This window comes from Callorhinus ursinus, unplaced genomic scaffold (assembly GCF_003265705.2).
Source record: "Callorhinus ursinus isolate GAN/ISIS: 27379988/994484 unplaced genomic scaffold, GSC_fseal_2.0 scaffold14, whole genome shotgun sequence".
Taxonomy (NCBI): Eukaryota; Metazoa; Chordata; class Mammalia; order Carnivora; family Otariidae; genus Callorhinus; species Callorhinus ursinus.
Window position 1 is genome coordinate 46,599,425 of NW_027397076.1, and position 18,086 is coordinate 46,617,510.

The 18,086-nt window shown below is 49.5% G+C and overlaps 1 protein-coding gene and 1 long non-coding RNA gene across 19 annotated transcripts in view; one reads left to right on the forward strand and one right to left on the reverse strand.

The window, feature by feature from the left end:
- Positions 1-14,198, forward strand: part of LOC141374135 (uncharacterized) — a 16,278-nt gene extending 2,080 nt beyond the window's left edge. Inside the window, exons 2-5 of one of the 2 annotated variants that reach the window (XR_012380782.1) lie at positions 237-319; positions 4,108-4,194; positions 13,495-13,571; positions 13,795-14,198. This is a non-coding gene — a long non-coding RNA (uncharacterized lncRNA). Of the gene's footprint in view, positions 1-236; positions 320-4,107; positions 4,195-13,494; positions 13,595-13,794 lie in introns of those variants that run through there. The other variant, XR_012380781.1, reaches the window with a different exon arrangement.
- The window catches only part of IKZF4 (IKAROS family zinc finger 4), a 25,092-nt gene extending 7,230 nt beyond the window's left edge, over positions 1-17,862 (reverse strand). Inside the window, exons 1-8 of one of the 17 annotated variants that reach the window (XM_073900850.1) lie at positions 17,420-17,862; positions 10,370-10,502; positions 10,163-10,210; positions 6,705-6,854; positions 4,820-4,913; positions 3,422-3,526; positions 2,151-2,411; positions 1,283-1,450 (exon numbers count right to left, since the gene is read on the reverse strand). In XM_073900850.1, coding sequence (XP_073756951.1) covers positions 1,283-1,450; positions 2,151-2,411; positions 3,422-3,526; positions 4,820-4,913; positions 6,705-6,791 — 715 coding nt within the window. In that variant the 5' untranslated portion in view covers positions 6,792-6,854; positions 10,163-10,210; positions 10,370-10,502; positions 17,420-17,862. Of the gene's footprint in view, positions 1-1,282; positions 1,451-2,150; positions 2,412-3,421; positions 3,527-4,819; positions 5,640-6,704; positions 6,855-8,937; positions 9,034-10,162; positions 10,214-10,369; positions 10,665-17,419 lie in introns of those variants that run through there. The other 16 variants (XM_073900849.1, XM_073900854.1, XM_073900852.1 and 13 more) reach the window with 16 other exon arrangements.
- Positions 17,863-18,086: the final 224 nt, after the last annotated feature.

Sequence of the window (18,086 nt, forward strand, 5' to 3'; positions counted from 1 at the left end):
AAAAAAAAAAAAAAAAAAAGAACAACATCCAAAATCTACCCTGCTGGCCTTGTTGTTGGTTCAACAATTCTAGGGACCAAGCCATCCTTGTTCTAAACCAGCAGAGGGAGCTGCCCCTTTTCTGAGGAAAAGGAGTATGATTCTTTGGCACAGAACCTTGATGGGGGTCCAGGAAGGCTGCAGAATAGCTCTGTGGCCAGCAAATCTTTTTTTTTTTCTTTCTTTCTCCCCCCTAGAGCTTCAGTTTCCTTGTCAGCAAAATGAGGATCACATGAGGAGACAAGCAAAATGCTTTGTAGATCATAAAGCCAGTTCCAAGGTGAGAGAACCTAGAACAAGGTAGGTGGCTGGAGAAATCGTGCTGAGGTGATTGCTCTGTCCCTTTAAATCCCAGCCCAAGAGACTTTAGGAAAAGAGAAAAATATCAAGGAAAGTTGCCAAGGACAGATCCTACTAATTTTTTCCCCTCTGCCCTTCTTCCTGCCTTTTCCCAATCTTAAGCTCCTACTTCCCGCCAGCAGCTTGACTCCTGGTCTCTTCACAAGGCGAAGCTTAAAACTTAGTAGGATGCTTCAAAAATGCTATCTGCCCAGCTGATTCAGACATTATGTTGACTCCAACAGTGTTGGCTGGCGCTATGAAAACTGGGTAGTCCAGTCCCCTGGCATGGATCCAAACACTAACCTCTGGACACTCTTGTGACTTGCTCTTGCCTCTGGGAAGGGGACAACCTCTTGAGATGGGGAACAGAGGCTTTTCCTAGGCCTCCTTTCTTCCTTTGGAGTTTGGAGGCCCATGGATATTTTTAGGAACCAGTAGGAAGTAAAGGAGAGGACAGATGGTGGTGGTCCAAGACCTCTGGTATCATGGAGAGAGGTGATGATGGTGATGGGTGTGGGAACTCAAGCATATGGAAGTGTGAGGAAGGGTTTTTCTGGTGCTCAGAAGTATGGAGGGGGGTGGGGTACAGATGGTTCTGGCAGTAGCATGAACTTTAAAAAACAAAGGGCGGGTGACGGTGAAGAGCCAAGAACATCACCCATGCTCCTTTTTCTCCAAGTCACAGAGGGTGGCAGATGTACATTATCTCATCAAAGAGTCCCCCAAATTCCCCAAGGGGCCCTGCTGCCCAGACGAGGGGTTAGAGAGGCAGGGCCCTATCCGCTCCGTGGGTGATCTGCCCTCCTCAGTGACAGATTCTGTAAGTCCCCGAATACACTGAGCTCTATTTCTGGGTGTACTGAGGTCCCACTCCCCCTCTCTCACTACACTGGTCACTGACCCGAGTGTGTACGGAGGTGGCCAGTGAGCGCATCACGCCGGCGGCAAGCATAGTTACAGAAGGGACATTTGAAAGGCTTCTCCCCAGAGTGCAGCTTGATGTGGCGCAGCAGGTTCCCCTTCTGGGTGAAGGAGGCACCACACTGGTTGCAGTGGAAGGGCCTTTCACCTGCAAGAGAAACAACAGATTGCTGAGGAGGACTGGGTGTGAGGAATTCTGAAGGTTGAACCTCTTCTCCCACCCTCTGCTCCACCCTGCCTGAGGGAAGGTGCTCAAGGCAATTTCTGAGAGGCAGAGCTGAGGCACGCACACAAAATTCCTGGTTTCTAAAGATCCCTCGGGAACAGTCTTACCCTGGGAAGGTGTGGATCAGAGAAGAATGGCAGGGCAAAGGGCACCAGGCCTGGAACTCTGGGCCAAAAGACCATTAACCCAAAACTAAGCCCTGTAAGACCCACTCTGCCCCGGGATCCCGAAGCCTGAGGAAGCTGAGAAGAGGCTTTTGTTTTCCTTTTATTTGTTTTTGTTTATTTGTTTGTGTGTTTAAATCTTGAAACCGGGGGTCCCAAATAAAAGCCTGGAGTCCTGTCCCTGTTGGACTCTAGGACCCTTCTTGAAGCTACACCATCGTCTCCCTCACCTCCTGAGAAAAGTATCAGCTTTTCTTATAACGACAGCTGATGAAAATGCCAGAGAAGTATGAATGTTGAGGGACTCCAAATGCCATCCCCTCCTTTTTTTCATTAGCTGGAAAATGTGTGGGGAGACCCTTCCCTTTCTGAGGCCACCCCACTGCAAGCATGGCCTCCTAGCCTCTGCCTTTCCAGCCCACCCCTGGAGCTCCTCCTAGACCCCATGGCTTACTCACCGGTGTGGCTGCGCTTATGCACCATGAGCACATTGGGTCCAATACAGACCATGCCGCAGACATCACATTTGAGCTTGCCGTTGGGCAGCCGGATGCCCCCGGGGGAGTGAGGCTCTGGCCCACTTCCATCACAGTAGCCCAGGGGCTCTGACAACGAGTCTTCCACGATCACACTGTCGTCCTTTTCTAGGAGCCGCTCATCTGGCCCCAGCAGTCTGCTTGACTCCTCATCGCTGTACATCTCCACCTTGATGGAGTTGGCTGGAGGGTGGGATGGTGTTTAGGACAGAAACAGGCAAAGGGGGGAACCTGCCCGCAAACCAGAATGGTACTCCTGAGGTCCAGAAGGCTTTCTCCCAGCCCTGAGACACGCAGGCTTTCAAAGAGGCCAACACCCTAAGTCTCCTGGGTGGTGATATGGTGGTCCTGCCGGGACCTGAAACAACCTTTTCCTCCCATCCCACCGCCCAGGCAAATAGACTCCAAAAGAAAAAAAGTACATGGGATGTCTTCTGTTCCACTGGGGAGAGGAGGAGGCTAAGGGGAGCCTTTTTCTTCACTCTCTTGTCATTAAGAAAGATGTCTGGCTTGGCCCTGGGCAGGAAGCCAGCAAGTAACAGTGGCGGGAAAATGGTCCTAGGAAGACCAAAGAGACGGCGGGCTAAAGAGAGAGCAAAACTGGAAGACAGACATGGCTCACGTTATCCTCCCTCCCCATAAGACTGAACCCCTCTATTTCCCATCCATGAAAATCTGGAGAGGGGGATGAAGGAGGGAGGAGCCACTGAGGAGAAAGCTTTGGCTCTAGCTCTGACCTACATTCCTGGCTATTCCAACCATTTAGAGAATGTCACAGATCTAGGGCCAGCGAGAAGAGGCAGTCATGGGGACCCTATCCAGGCAGGACAATGAGGGCCGGGAGCAGGAGGGGGCAGGTGATGAGGAGATCCCTCTCATCTCTGTTTCCTATCTGGCTCTACCTTGTGACCATTCCTATGTACTTGCTTCTCCAACTCCAGGATTTCTCTTTGGAGCCTTTACCTTAATCCCACCCATGCCTCCTTTAATTCTACCCTAGTCTGGCAGCAACCGTTCACTCTCCTTTCAGAAGTCAGGAAGACCCTAGATACTGAGCTCCGAACTGCTTTTGGAGGCTTGAAGCCGAAAACCAGAGGGAGGCAGCGATGGGGAAAATGGCTGCCCACGGAGGGTGAACTGCGGGCCAAACACAAATGGGGGTGCCTAGTGCCAGGGCAGGAGGTTGCACTTACCACTGAGTGAGCGGCTGGGAGAAGAGTGCTGGCTGTTGGGGGTGCTCACCGAGGGCCCCACTGGGGCCCCGAGGAACTCCTTCTCCAGAGATGAGTCCCCGCTACCTTGGAGGAGAGAACAAGGGGACAGGTGAAGCTGCGGCTGGAGACTGTTACCGTCTGTTGCGTCACCTCTTCAAAATTCTGTGACGTCTCACAAACATTCATCTTGTAGCCACGTACAAGGCAGTGTTGTGCGCTCGGCACCATACCTTGTGCCCTCGTCAGCCTGGGTGCCTGGTGTGGACTTCTGCGAGCTCAGTGGCTGCGTCTTGCCCACCCTACCTTTATCTAGGCCTGAGGGGAAGAGCATCACTGCCTGACGTCCACAGGAAGCAGGGCTGGGGCTGGGCGGGCCAGGGTGGAGAGGAAAATGGGGGCCTCAGGAGGGAGGCGGTTCAGGACAGACGTTCTTCCCTACTGTTCCTTTCCGGAGCCCCCAACACCAGGTTCGGGATCTGCAGGAAGGGCAGCTGGAATGGTCCCTGAATCTAATGATAATAATAGTAATCATAACGATAGCCGCTAACATGTATTGAGTGCTCACTTTGTGCCAGGCCTGGTTCTATTCACTTTATACCAATGATCTCATTTAACCTTCACAACGACCCTATGAAGCAGGTGCCAATACTATCTTCATTTTGCAGATGAGAAAACTGCGGCACAAAAGAGACTGTGGTACTTGTCCAAGGTCACATAGCTGGTAGAGGTGGAACCCGGACCGATCATAAATCGTAAGCACCCACGTCCTGAGCCACCACCTCTGCAACCAGTGGGGAATCACTGTTTTAGCAGAACTCTAATGGGAGCGTTGGGCCCATTAGACCTTCTGTAATCAGCACAAATTTGACTACTCCAGAAAGCCTCCTATCTGATATGATTCCAGTCACATATTTATTGCCCGATGTTCCCTTGACAGTAAAATAATGAGTTTATTCTCAATATGTTTGTTGTTAACGTGTTGACAAATTGCTTTGTAAAAATGAGTTTTAAGAGTTTCGTAGGTATCTTTAAAAAATTAGTTAACATACATGAAGATATGAATCATGTCTTTAAAAAAAAATCCCTCCTCCCCACAATCTTGTGCACAAATTTATAGGTGAAATAAAACACATGTAGGTAAACACACATAGACACAGACACATATCACAGATGTAGATACACATGAAGAGAACATACCTATAGGGGTAAACACACCCACAGCCTTCTACATTATCTGCTAACGTGAACATGCATGCATTTGTACACACAAGCCTAAACATGGAAGAGAGAAAGAGAGAAAGACACGAGCCCTAAAATTCATCCCTAAAGTCCACCTATTAGTACTTTACCCAATTTCCCAGCTATGCACATACTTACTTTCACAAAATAAAGATTCCATTATAAAATGGTTGGAGTCTTGGGCCTGAGGCAAGTAATCCGGAACACACCCTCCTGAGGGATCCCTCTCCAGCTTTGGTCAGTGGGAAGAAAACAACCACTCAGGACTTTGGGACCATTTCCCATTCATATCCTCTTCTAAAAGTCCCATTTCCCCCATTCTTTCCCATCAAAGCCTGAGGAAATTTGTTCACTATCTATAGAAAATGCCTTATAGCTTGAAACTGAGTTGTCCCAGCTGCGGCTCTTTAGATGAGCCATGGTTATCTAGAAAAGTTGCCCAAGTCAGAACCACATACATATCATGAAGTAAACATCTCAGAGTTGAGGGTTGAGATGTGTAGACTCAGACCTAGTTTTAAAATATGTCCTTTAACTAAGTGGTAGTGTTTGCTGTGGTTAAAGGGGCTAAAAGGGGCATCTCTTCATTCCTTTTCAGACGTTTACTGCTGACTTGCCCTAAATCACTTGATGTTAGTAATAGGGGAAGAACTGGACTCTGGGCCCTGGTGCTGAGTCCTTGACCCTAAAACAACGAGTGAACCTGCTGGAAATCCATCTCTAGTCCCAGCCTACTAGGCTGAGACTGCCTCTTGGAGCCAGGGGCTTGATACATGGAGAAAATATGCTTAAAGGGATATTTAGGGGCATTAAGAGGAAAACATCCCTTGTGCCTTTCCTTATGAAGGCCTGGGAACAGGAGGAAGAGCAGGTGCCTCCAGAGCCACCCTAGTTGTTTGAGAGGCTCTTTGATGCCATTGCCCTCCCTAGGGAAAATAGGCTCAAGTCTGCTTTTCTGGGGCTAATACATAAAAATGAATCTGTTTAAGGGGCCAGAAAGTCTTTATGGGGACCCAGGGATTTTGAGTTCTAGCTGGAGGGTGAAGGGGCCTAGAGACAGATTTAGGAAGTTCAGAAGTTCCTCTGTCAGTCCCAGAAACCCCAGGGAGGGAACTTCAAATGCCTGGGACTCCCAAGAAATCCCAGACTGTCAAAGCCAAGAATTAAGGCCACTCTCAGGTCTCAGAGAAATGTTCTTGGTCACAGTCATCATAGATTGGCTGAACCCCCAGAGGGTAAAGCCAAATCATGAGGTTGACATCAGAGGAACAAGGAGGTGGGTCCAGGGCAGAAAAGCAGGAGGGAGAGAGAGGAAACAGGGCAATGTCCCACAAGCTAAATGTGTTTCACATACTGAAGGAGACTAGCCCTCCACTCCTGCTGCCCTTCCTCAATCCCTTCAAAGAGTGGCTGCCTCTAGGGAACAGCCATGAGGTCCTAGAACCTCCACACTTCTCTGCTCTCATCCTAACTGCTTTCCCTTTCTTGACCATGGGCTCTGGGGTGGCAGGATGCTAACCTGCTAGCAGGGAACAGTGGGTACAGGAGCGAAGAAAGACGCCCATCCCCAGCTCTATTGTGGGGAAGAGGCTGAGGCCCCTCAGATCTCTGTTCCAGGGTGAGGCATCTGCTGCCAAAGCTCCTCTTTACCTCGATTCTATTACCCATTCCCACCCAGGCCTGTCTCGGCATTTCCCCCTCGGGCAGCTCTACATCTGTCCCCAAGGCCTAATCAAGATGTCACCACAAGCTCCCACTGTCCAAGTCGCAGTCTTTGCTTAGCAACACCAAACACCCTTCCCATCCTCCGCAAGTGTAGGGAGGAACGCCCCCTCCCCCGCCACTCACACTCACACTCACACTCACACACACATACACACACACGCGCGCGCGCGCGCGCGCGCGAGCGCGCGCGGCCCCCATCCTCTCCCTCTCCTCAGGCTTGGGAGTAGTTACTGAATCGGCTCCCTAGCCCCGGCAACCCCCCTTCCCCCTCCGCTAGCCCCCTTCTGCCTGAACTTACATTATCCTTCCCTTGCCGGTGAGCCCCTGGGGTGCGAACGCGGCCGCCGCCTTGGAAACGGCGAGGGAGTGCGGGTGGTGTGTGCATGTCTGCGTCTCGGTGGCAGGCAGGGGTGAGCCCAGCCACTCACCTTCCAGGAAGCGCGGATTCCTGGAAGTGAGGGGAACCGCCGTCATTTCGCAGGCAGCGGCTCGGTGAGCGGGGGCCCACGGCTGCAGCCGGCAAGAGGAGCTCAGCCCAGGGTGTGTGTGTGTGTGTGTGAGAGAGAGAGGGAGTGTGAGGGAGAGAGGGAGAGAGGGAGAGCGCAAGCGAGTGCACACGCTTGGATGTGCTTGCGGAGGGGGCTGGAGAGAATGTATATGTGTGTCTGGTGGGGGGGGGGATGCTAGGCTACAGCATCCCTTTCCCAAGCCAGGAAAGGGGTGGGGGTGGGGGGTGTGCACAGGGAGGGGGAGGCAGATGCCGTTGCCCTCGTGCCCAGCAGACAAAGAGGAACTGCACAACAAATGCCTGAGAGAGGCAAGAGTGTGTGTAAGAGAGAGAGAGAGATGGATGGGCCCTCGAGGTGGGAGGGAGAAAGGGGGGGCCCCCAGGGAAGGCCCAATCCTCTGCCAGCTGGGGAAGCCAAGGCCCCAGAGGTCATGGGGCCCAGGACATGGGGCAGCTTCAAGGCTCTCAGATCGGCAGAAAGCCCCTCCCCCACGAAACTCGGGCGCTCAGATTCCCTCCTTTCCCTCCTCCTCCAGGAGGGAGGCTGCTCTCTAGATCTGGGGACAGACAGCCCCCTCCTTCCCAGCAGTGAGAAGACCCAGCAGTCTGGTCTCGGGCTAGTGTTGCTCTGTGGCCCTGAGGCTTCTCAGATCCCGGGCAAAATCCCAGTATAGTCTCCCCACCTCCGCCGCCCTCCCTTCCAGTGCCCCTGGGGCCCAGCAGCCGACAGCCCTGGACGAATCCGCCTTCTATCAAGACAAGGCCTCTGCTCCCTTCCCTTCCAGAGGAGCTGCTCACTGACGTGCTGACCTACTTTGGAGACTAGATTTTCTGATTCCAAGAATTTGGGGGTGGGAGGGGCCGTGAAACTTTGGGCTGCCTACCCCTGGATCCCTCTCTAAGGTTCCCTTAAACAGAAAACTGTGACAAGCACTGCTCAGTCAATTAATTGCATGAGCTGGGTTTGAGGAACTCAGTTTCCCCTGAAAGATAGGGAATGGAGGTGGGGAGAGAATCCATGTGGTAAGTTAATGGACTCCTCCTTCCTCTCTCAAGACCCCAGGAGGGAGTGACCTGCACTTTTAGAAAGAGACAAGGGGAGAGAAGATGGGTTTTCTGAATTGGGTTCTGTGAGGTGGGAAAATCTCTTTGAAGGACAGGAGAGATACCCCCTTCATCACGTGGCCAGGTGAGAGAAGGCCAGCGGGTGAGGGAAGGCCACCAGGTGAGGGAAGGCCACCTGGTGCGGAGACAGAAGGGCCTTGATGACCTTGAAGGGCCACCAAGTGTGCTTGAGGAGGGGTACATGCAACAGCCTTTCCCACTGCTTGCATACTGGCCCAGGAGAGAGGGGTCAGTGCTGGGCTCTCAGATGCCCCTCACATGGACTGTCTCAGCCATGCCCAGCCCTGCAGGGGCTACTTTTCAGAACTAATGTTAGCCCTATGTTGGCTTTCCCTTTTCCCATTCTCTAGGGTAGATGCTGGCATCTAGAATTCTCAAAACACAGGTGAGGGGTTTCTGGCTTCTGCTTTCATTCAAAAAATACCATCCTGTGCAGAGGCTTCTCTTATCTCAGAAATGTCAACGTGCTGAAAGCAGGGAAAATTTGGTTTCATAGCACATGAAGCAAACACCCTAAGAGGTTTTCCTCTAATCCACATTCTCCAGAGACAGAGCTCCATGGGATATTTCCCCAGCCACTTTCTCAGTTTCTCATTTACCTACGTTAGGACAGGGACTGGTTTTTATCCGTCTACGTGTTCCCCAGCAATACAACAGGGTCCAGAGTGTGGCTGTTGCTCAGTAGTGGTTTTCTGAGTAGGCTTAACTGAGCAGGAGAGAGAAGGACTGGCTGGTTCCTCAGAAGGGCCATGACTTTTGTTCCAATAAACCTCTTTCAGTTAAATCAGTCCACTTGATCCCTGTCACTCTGACCAGCATGTGGCAGGTATCAAATGCCTTTACCCATTCCAACTCCTTCCCTCCTTAAATGAGAAAGGGGTCAGAGTCAGTATCTTACCTTACATTACCCAGGTGTTGCCAATGACTCTTATATGTGTGTCTGACCCATCTTGCTATCATCCTTTGAACGTGCCCATAATTCCATCGGTCCCACTTCAGGGTAAAAAAAAAAAAAAAAGCTGTAGGTCATTTCTACAGCGGTGCTTGGATTTCTGATGGGCATCCTCATCATGTCAAAACCCAATTCTGGCTTCCCTTACCTTTTATAATCATTTCCTGCCCTGACATTCTAATGGTCCAAAAAATGATTCCTTCTGTCTTAGAGACAAACTCTATCTTAGGCCTTTCTCTACACCCTCAGAGAGGGAGCCAGATAAAGGTCCTCATTTTTTTTTACCTTGTTAAACTCTGAAAAGACCCCGATTACTTTCATCTCTCTAAAAGCCATTCATACGGTCTCTTCTGCCTCAGTAAGAGTATTTGGCAGCTATGCAAAGCCACAGCATGTTATGACAGTGGAAAAGGACTGGGGGAAATGAGAACTGGGCTCTATATCTCTCTTTCAAAGGCTCTATGTTGTTGGCCCACTGGCTGAATTTAGCCCATGGACAAGTTTGGCTTGCTCCATGGAACATTTTTTAAAATATTGAGTCATTATTCTAAAATGGAGACATTTCACATAAAATCTGGATTTCTGACTTCTCTTGAAAAACTGGAAGTTTTGGCCACACTGGATACACATTCTGGCATGACAATGACTGATGGACACCGAGGAGCTGTTGCTCCTTGAGGTAGGACATGTGTTCTCTAGTACATGACAGTCCCCACATTCTCTTCTGTGCATTATCCTAACCCTGTTCACTCATTTACATACCCACCTGGCCCCTACAGGCCTTTGAGGTTTGAAACCCTGCTCCCCTCTCCACCTGGCTGGGACAGAATATCATGTTTGGCCGGTGACCTCAAGAGTATGGAAGAAGGACCTACATCTTCCTTCTGTCTCTTTGCTTTAAATCATTCCTCTCTAATAGTCTCCACTCATATTCTCCTCTTATTCCCTTCCCCTTCCCTAACCCCCAAGAAGTCTGGGAAGAGAATCTCTATTTAGGGAATATAAAATGATAAAATAGATACACACTACCAAGCACTACCAAGCATGAGTGGCAACTCTGTGACTGGGGCACCTGAGGTCCTGTGCTAGGCTGAAGGCTGGACTCCACTCTGCTCCACAGGCGAGTGGCTGCTCCCAGCCCCTTACAAACAGAATGCACAAGAGGGCATACCAGACATATAGGAGCGGCCATTGCAGTCTTCTATGTCCATCTTAGAGTCTGCTGAAAGAGAAAATAGCTGTGATTAGAAGCCAGATCTGGGAAGGGAGGAGGTTTCTCTCTAACATTCTGGAACTAGTAAATTTGCTCCAACCCTATCCTAAGGAAGAAAAACCTCTTACTTGGTCCCGATGAGAAAAACAATGTACCCCGACTTACAAACCCCAGGGTCTCCAACCCACAACTTCTGCAGGCTTCCCCAGTCTCTGGAGTGGAAACACTGTCTTACTCCAGAGTGGTCCCGGTTGTGTTGTTTTGAGAGTAGACCCTCCTCCTGTAGGTGGAGCTGATGCTGTGGGAAAGGAGACAGGTTACAGCCCAGCTTTCTGGAGGCAAAGAAACCAGCCCCACAGAAGCTCTGTACCTTAAGGTGGGGTAGTAACAAGAGAAAGAAGATGGATTCTGTCTCAAGGGATTCTTTTTTGGGTGTGTAGGGGAGGGAGGAGGACAGGAAAGTAGAGGATGGAGAGCAGCCCACCTCAGGTTCAGCGAGTCCTCTCCTGAAGGTCTAATAAACAAATTAAAACTTTAAGTGGCTTCTCCCCACCTTCTTGCCAATTACTTCGCTATGTTTATTTTTTTTTTAAAGGCGGAAGCCTGAATTTAAAATGCAGGTTAGTCTATTTAAGAGAAGTGAGCAGTAATTGGCAGTAGAGTATTAAACAAATCAAGAACTGAGAACAATTAAAAGTGATAATTTGTTCCAATGAATTACCTCCTTAGGAGCCTGTGGGAGGAGGAAAAAAAATATCTTTGGTGGAAATTTACATACCTCCAAAATTGATTTCACCAGTCATCTAATGAAAAATAAATACTCCAGGGGCAGATCTGGGAGCACAAGAGTGGGGCAAGGGAACAGCCTGAGCTGCCACCAGGATTCCTGGTCTCTTCGAAGGATCTCTCTGAGGCAGATGGATGAAAATTTGGTTTGCTTGTAATACTATACTGTTAGAGGCAAGGGTGGAGGATTCTGGAGGATGCACAGGGGAAAAGTATCTATTACCTTGTCTCCCCACTCCCTCAGGTCATTCGCGTGCTGAGAGACATCATACTCCTCTGAAAAGTCTCAAGAGAAAGCCCGAAATATGGGCTTTCCTTCACTTCCCAAAGCAGCTGTACCTTAGATTTCATTAGAGAGTCCTAGTCTTACCCAAGAAGCCTGGGTGTAGAAGAAAAAATTATCTAAATTTATTTTCAACTCTTCTTCACATCCTCCCTGGGATGGACTGAGCTTTGGGATCAGACTGCTAGATCAAGCCACAATAATGAGTGGTTCCTTGAAGGTTCCCTTAGGGGTAATGATTAGAAGAGCCCAAGTCCACAGCGGTTAGCAAACTCATACCCTCTGGTACTAGCCATAGAACTTGTGGTGGGCAGAGATTCAAAGAATGAGGAAGGGCAGTCTGGTACTCACGGGGCCCCCTTCATTTCTGAATCATTAGCTCCATAATTGCCCTTTGGGATTTTTCAAAACTGCAAAGCTAAGATGCCACATGTGACTTCCCTTCACACACACACACACACACACACACACACACACACACACGCACACGCACCATGCAGGAGAAGCAAGAGTGAGCAAGATTTCCTCCATTTTCTGCTTGGAGAAACTGAGGCTCAGAGCAGCTAAGTGACTTGTCTCAGGGTTCATGGTGAGCCTGGAACAAGAACACAGGTCTCCCACCACTCTGAGCTGTGCTTTTCCCATTAAACCATCTTGCTTCCTTTCAAAAGTCATGGATCTTCTTGCTTTTCCCTGGTTCTAACATCAATTAAGGCATCTTTTCCTTTGGTGTGACCCCTGTGGGACTGGGGTCTGTTACTTAAAAAGAAGAACAAGTTGAGCAGGCTCTAAGAGGAGAAATATGCTAATGTAATGTAATGTAATGTGTGTGTGTGTGTGTGAGAGAGAGAGAGAGAGAGAGAGAACACAAACGAACCAGGGGCTAGATAAGCACTAGGTAGGCAGAACAGTTGAAGCATAGCATTCAGCCAGCACTGGCTCAGGAAGTGCATCTCATTCTTGGACACCTGCCCAAATGGTCCCAAAACAATTTCCAGAAGGGTCTGAAGGAGTTGTTTTCTGAGTTGGACTTTGTTCCTAGCAGTAAACTGAGCTCTTCTGCTTCTTAATTGCTCTTAACAGGTGCTCCATGACACATCTTGGGCAAAATCAATGTTTGGCTGCCTCTAACAGGTCCACATGCCAAGTTGGTAACCCTGGAAGTGAGAGGGGACCGAGATTCTGCTGTTCCCAATCCTGGTATTCTGAGAGCCAGGAGCAAATCAGTAGACGTACTTCACTGTTTGTTCAAGTCTCCAGGCAGCACATCCCTCCCAACCTTCCCACTCCCCGCCCCTCAAAGCACCTCCTCCCCTGCCTGGCCAGGCAGGCAGATCTTAGTGTCTCCTTAGAGGAACTGGGTCAAATTAGGCACTGCCAATTGGAGACATACCGCAGGGGGAGGAGGTATAAAAAGAGAGAAGTTAGTTACACAAGACAGGTTTGGCTCAAAGATCTTGGAAAGAAACAGGCTTTATAGCAAGTTAGGCATCATTCAGTGATGGAGGTAGGCACATATGTACTGTAAATTCAGTTCAGTGAGCTGAATACAAAGCAACTAGAAATATCTAGTCTCCCAATTCAAAAGGAAGTGTCTCTGTGAGGAGGGAGGAAAGATTGGTCATTGTAACCTCTGGAGACAAAGATTTTCTTCCCTGTTCTTTTGAATCCACTTGGCACTGTAACAAGAGTCCTCTATGGCCCTGACTTTCTCCCATCAGCACAATATCGCATTTGAACACGAATGGGCAGGAATGGACATCCCTTCTAGACAGAAGATTTCCCGCCACACTTCCTGACAAGGAACATGTCACAAGCAATCCAAGGTCTGACTTCTAAGGGCAGGTCTGGCATCGGCTACCACCCCAACTTCCCATCTCCACAAAAACATCCCCACAGCTTTCACTATTAGGTGACAAAAATGTCCGAAAGTCAAGTTCTCTCTATGTAGTGGCTCTGAAAGCCTGAAATAAGATGGACATCACAAGTATTTAAAGCTCTTCAAATCCTCTAAAGAATCCTGTTTGATCCAGTGACACTCCAAAATTGGAATTTAAAATACACTCCATGTGGTCTAGTGGGTAGAAAGGTAGTGAGGAGGATATTGTTGGGAAAGAGAGTGGAGGTAGAGAGAGTGGCAAGGATCTCTGCCTTCCTTTTGGTTATTGTTCCCAGACTGCAGCAGGGAGCAGCAGACATTTTTTTCTCTGGTCTCCCCTAGGACCCGGGACCCGAAGTGGAGTGCAGTGATTATTAACAAGACAGAATTTCCCACCTGCCTGGGAGTGAGCAGTTCAGGTACTACCAGTAAACCAAACCCATAGCATCATCCTCTCTTGTCCGTACCTTTGTGAACTGAATGAAATCGACACAAAAATGCACCTAAGTCACTTGGCTGGTTCTGCTGTCTGTCAGGGCTTTGCATAACTGGGGAGGGGAAAGAGGTAAATGATTGAGGGCAGAGGTGGAATGAGGCATTGTTTGCAGCCTGACTGACCACTGACAACATGTCCCTTTCCAGGAAACAGACCTTGACGTCCAGCGGTCTGCAGCTCTGAAATGATCTTTAGGGTCAACCTAGGGCCCTCTAGAAGGAAACCCACGAACCTTTTCTCAGCTCATGTGTCTGTCTTTACAGCAGAAAGATTTGACTCATTTTTTCACCAGGCTGAAGATGGTGACCTTCTGTCTACATATAATACAGAGGAAGACAGCTCGACTTCATTATCCAAGTGCTTGGGGAGCTGTGCTGAAGGGATGAATTCTCAGGTCATCCTAGGAATGGCCAGTCTCTAAAATAAGAAGGGCTAGGAGCTGGAAACACAACACCTGGGCAGTGGGAAAATATCACCTCATTGTCTCCTTTTAGATCTCAGATGGATGCATCTTTTCTCTTGTTCTTTGCACTTCCCTGTCCCCCCCACGTCGACTGTGGAAGAGAGGGAGGGCTAAGGTTTATGGGCGGGAGGAGGAACAATCCTACCCCTCCCATGTCTCCTCTTAGGACTTAGGAACTAAGGAAAAGGCCAAACTAAACAGTTTAAATCACTAGGTATGAGGCACATGAGATAATACTCTCTGGGTTTTTTGGATATACCCTTGAGGATTTGAGCCCTGTGTTTATAGAAAGGCCCCACAAAGTCACTGCTATTCAGTGTTTGGGGAGGGGTGAGGGAAGTAGGGCAGCAGAGTTCAATTTGAATTTTATAACAATTAGTTTTGAAGCCAAAGATGCCCTCAAACAAAGTTAGCTCTATCAAGTGAGGTTTGAAATTACACGGAAGTCTTAATGAACTATTCTGCCTGGGGCAGGGTAGCAAAAAGGTGGAAGAGACAGGAACCACTGCCTTTGGTGGCAGTCCTGACCGGAAGTCTCTAATGCATGCTCATCAAAAGGGCTCAGTGTTGTTTGGGCCGGAAAGATGTTTTTGGGCTCCTCTGCTAACAAAGAATCTGGCCGTGAAAATCCAATTTAGTAAGCCTCTCTTCATGTGGAGGGCCTGGGGCAGGGATGTTGTAGGACCTGGGGAATCTTGGAGCTAGAATGGAGCTGAGAGATGATCTCCAATCTCTTGGTTTTTAACAAAAGAAGAAATTAAGCTGAGTCACCCATCTGGTTAGCGACAGAATTAAGACAAATAGAACCCAGGTTACCAAGCAGGTAACCAGTCTTTCCACTACAGTACAAAGTTAAATCTTGCCACAGTGGGAAGGTTTGGGGTCACCATGCTTACCTTCTTTCTCAGGTGTTGAAATGAAAAATTTGGGGGTCTGCATCTGAACGTTGGGAGTCTATAAGGTTGATGCCATTCCCACTGGTGGGGTGGGAGGAGACAGGTCATTCATATCAGCACTATCCTTTCTTAGATGCTTCTGTCAGATAAACCTTGAAACTGTCTCCCTGTTTCTAATACAGAATCCACAATTCTTCTGAGAAAAGGAGGCAAATCAAACAGCTTGGAAATCAGGGCCTTCTTCAGGCAGGGTCAAGAGACCAACAAAAAGAGGGAGTACCTCTGCTTATAGCATTGTCTACACCCACAGGGCTCCACACTCTTATTTGTTCTGCTAGAGTAAAATGAGCCTTGAAATACCTGCCCAACAATAACTTATCTTAATTTTTTCCTTGGTTATTTTGTGTGTATGTTGAGGGAAAAAAGATGGCCAGTTCGGGAGAAAATAATTCCTTTGTGGATGTTAGTAGGAGGTAAAAGGTGGGATAATGTTCCTCCCACGCTGGGAAGTACAAGCTGCAGATTGAAACTAAGAGAAAATAAAGAAGAAATGTTCAGTTGCATTTTCACTGGAAAAAAATTCAGGACTTCTTTCTGAGCCAAGTCCCAAAATGTGCTTTACCCTTAACCTACTAAGAGGAAGGGGATTGCCCAGAAGCTAGAATTGAACTAACTGCACTCAGTGGGCAAGAAAGACATTATATTTTGTGCTTGAGACATCAGCATCTGTTGACTAGGGCAAGACATAATTCTCAACCTGCCAAATTGAGGGCAGCTCCCACCACCCTGGGACCCACCCCAGAAGCTCCAGTGAGACCTAGCCTGCTTCCCAATGGCAACACTATTTTCTTCTTTTAAGACTTTATTTTTATCTCATGAGACACTCTTCTGACTATTCTCATGACCCAGGGAGTTATCTGGATTCTCTGGCTTTAGGTTGTTGTAGGGAAGGCTGAAGTCCCCCACACCACAAAGCAAGATTCACTGACCTACTGAAAGACCCATGGGAGATGTGGGATTCCCAGCTAGGCATTCTCACATACTCCTACCAAATAAGAAGCTACATTTTCAAAGATTGTTTGATTTGGCCTTGTCCTGGCGTTATCCTCAGAATCTGAGTTATCTTAAGTGGAGATATTGTAGGTAGTCAGACACCTGTTTTTTAATGCTTCCTAAGAATATAAACATGTACCTTCACACAGGTAAAGTGAACAAGTAGCAAGCAGTAAGGGGGAAACAAAAGGCCTCAACAGTCTTCTGCTTGGCCATGATAATGGAAAGCCTAGAGCTGACATGTGAGCAAGTCAGGAATTTCTAAGCTCACCAATGATGCTTTGAGGGCTCAGGCAGGGTAGACTGGGACACAGGTGGAGCTATGAAACCTGTCGGTGGGGGAATCTATAAGAGTCACAACAGTAGACAGTTTTGCTTATGAGAGAAGGGACTGAAGCAAAAGAAGGTGTGTAAAACTTGACACAGTGTGGCTGGTAATGCATCAGATCTTCCTGGATGCAGAGTTAGTCAATTCTTAGAGAGAAATGGGGTACCTTATTTCTCAAACATCTCATATCTTATGATCTGTGTGCTATTAAACTCCCAACTGTCTCTAGACAGGACCAATCACAAAAAAAAATTTTTTTAAAAAGCATAGACATCAAACAAAATTTTCCAAAGTGAGAATCTACAACTCTAGCAGACAAAGGGTAAGAAAATAACTGGGGATGGGGCTGTGTGAGGAGGTACATGGAGGCCTATTTTAGCTTATAACTGCTTCCCAAGTCTGTCTCTCCCTAGAGTTGTCAGCCCCAGGACTTCCTCTGTTACAGTTCTTTCTTAGGACTCATATGCAGGGAATCTCTTCCTTCCCAGGAACCTGCTTCTCAGGTTCCCTAGACTTCTCACCCTACATGGTACCCTAGACATCACTTTCCACTCTAAGTTTCCTCTCTACCACGTTTCTCCTATTCTGCTCATTGCCTCCCAGATCTCCTTACCTAGGCCTATGTCCTCTCTAACCTTCTCGACAAACCCCCTAATCCCTCGCTTTTTTTGCCCAGGTACCCCCTCTGCTTCTCCTTTCTCCACTGTCTCTGTTCTACCCCAGCCGTATCCCACCGAGGAGACCCGCGCACCCAGCTCCTGGCTATCCTCGATCCTCTGCCCTGACCTGTCTCCCGCCTTTTTAGGACCCCTTGACGTTACCTTCCCCTAAACCTTAAGCCTCGCGCCAACCTCCCCCACCACCCGGGCCAGCTTTCTCCCCTCGAGCCACACAGCTCAGGCGGGTAAGCCCTCTTCCCGCCAGCCCCCCGCCCCCGTCTCCCCTCACTTCACGCCCAAGCCCCTCAGGCCCCGCCCCCGGCGACCGAGGCCCCGCCCCAGCGATTCGCCCAAGCCCCGCCCCTCACTCACCTGAGGCAGCTCCGCGCGCGCGCGCAGGCTAGGGGGGTGTGGGAGAGGGGACGGTATTGGGGAAGAGGGGGGCGGGGCAGCGGGGGTCCCCCACTCTGGCCCGGGCGGCCCAGTGCGGGGGAAGTGGGGTCACTAAGGCGGCGGCAACCGGGCCGGACCCGGGACCCGGGCGCTCAGCGGCGGCGGCGGCTCCATCTCCATCAGCGGCTTCACCTGAGGAGGGACCGGCCCCCCCCCCCCAACCCCCCCCATCACGGCCGTCCCCCCTCCCCCGAACAACTTCCGGTCCCACTACCAGGCGACAGGCGGCGTGGCCGAACACCGAGCGTCCCCAAGCCGGGGAGACTGCTGGGGGAAAGGGAGAAGAGCTAGGGGAGAGTAGCCGAGCGCCGAAAGATTCAAGTCGGAGAGGCGCGGTCGCGTGCGTTGGGTCACTCAATGACTGCCCCTTCATCTGCATCTGATTTGCAAACTAGGCGCACATTGGACACCCCACGTGCCCTGGCACATCTGCCCCTAGTGCCAAGTTTTGCCTGGCCCCTACTAAGAGAATACTGTTTTTAACCTCTCAGCATTCTTTGCCATTCCTGCCAAGTGTAGGAATGGGGAGGGGCGAGGAGGAGCTTAATAATGTCAATTTTTAAAATCTCTCTTGGAGGTATTCTGA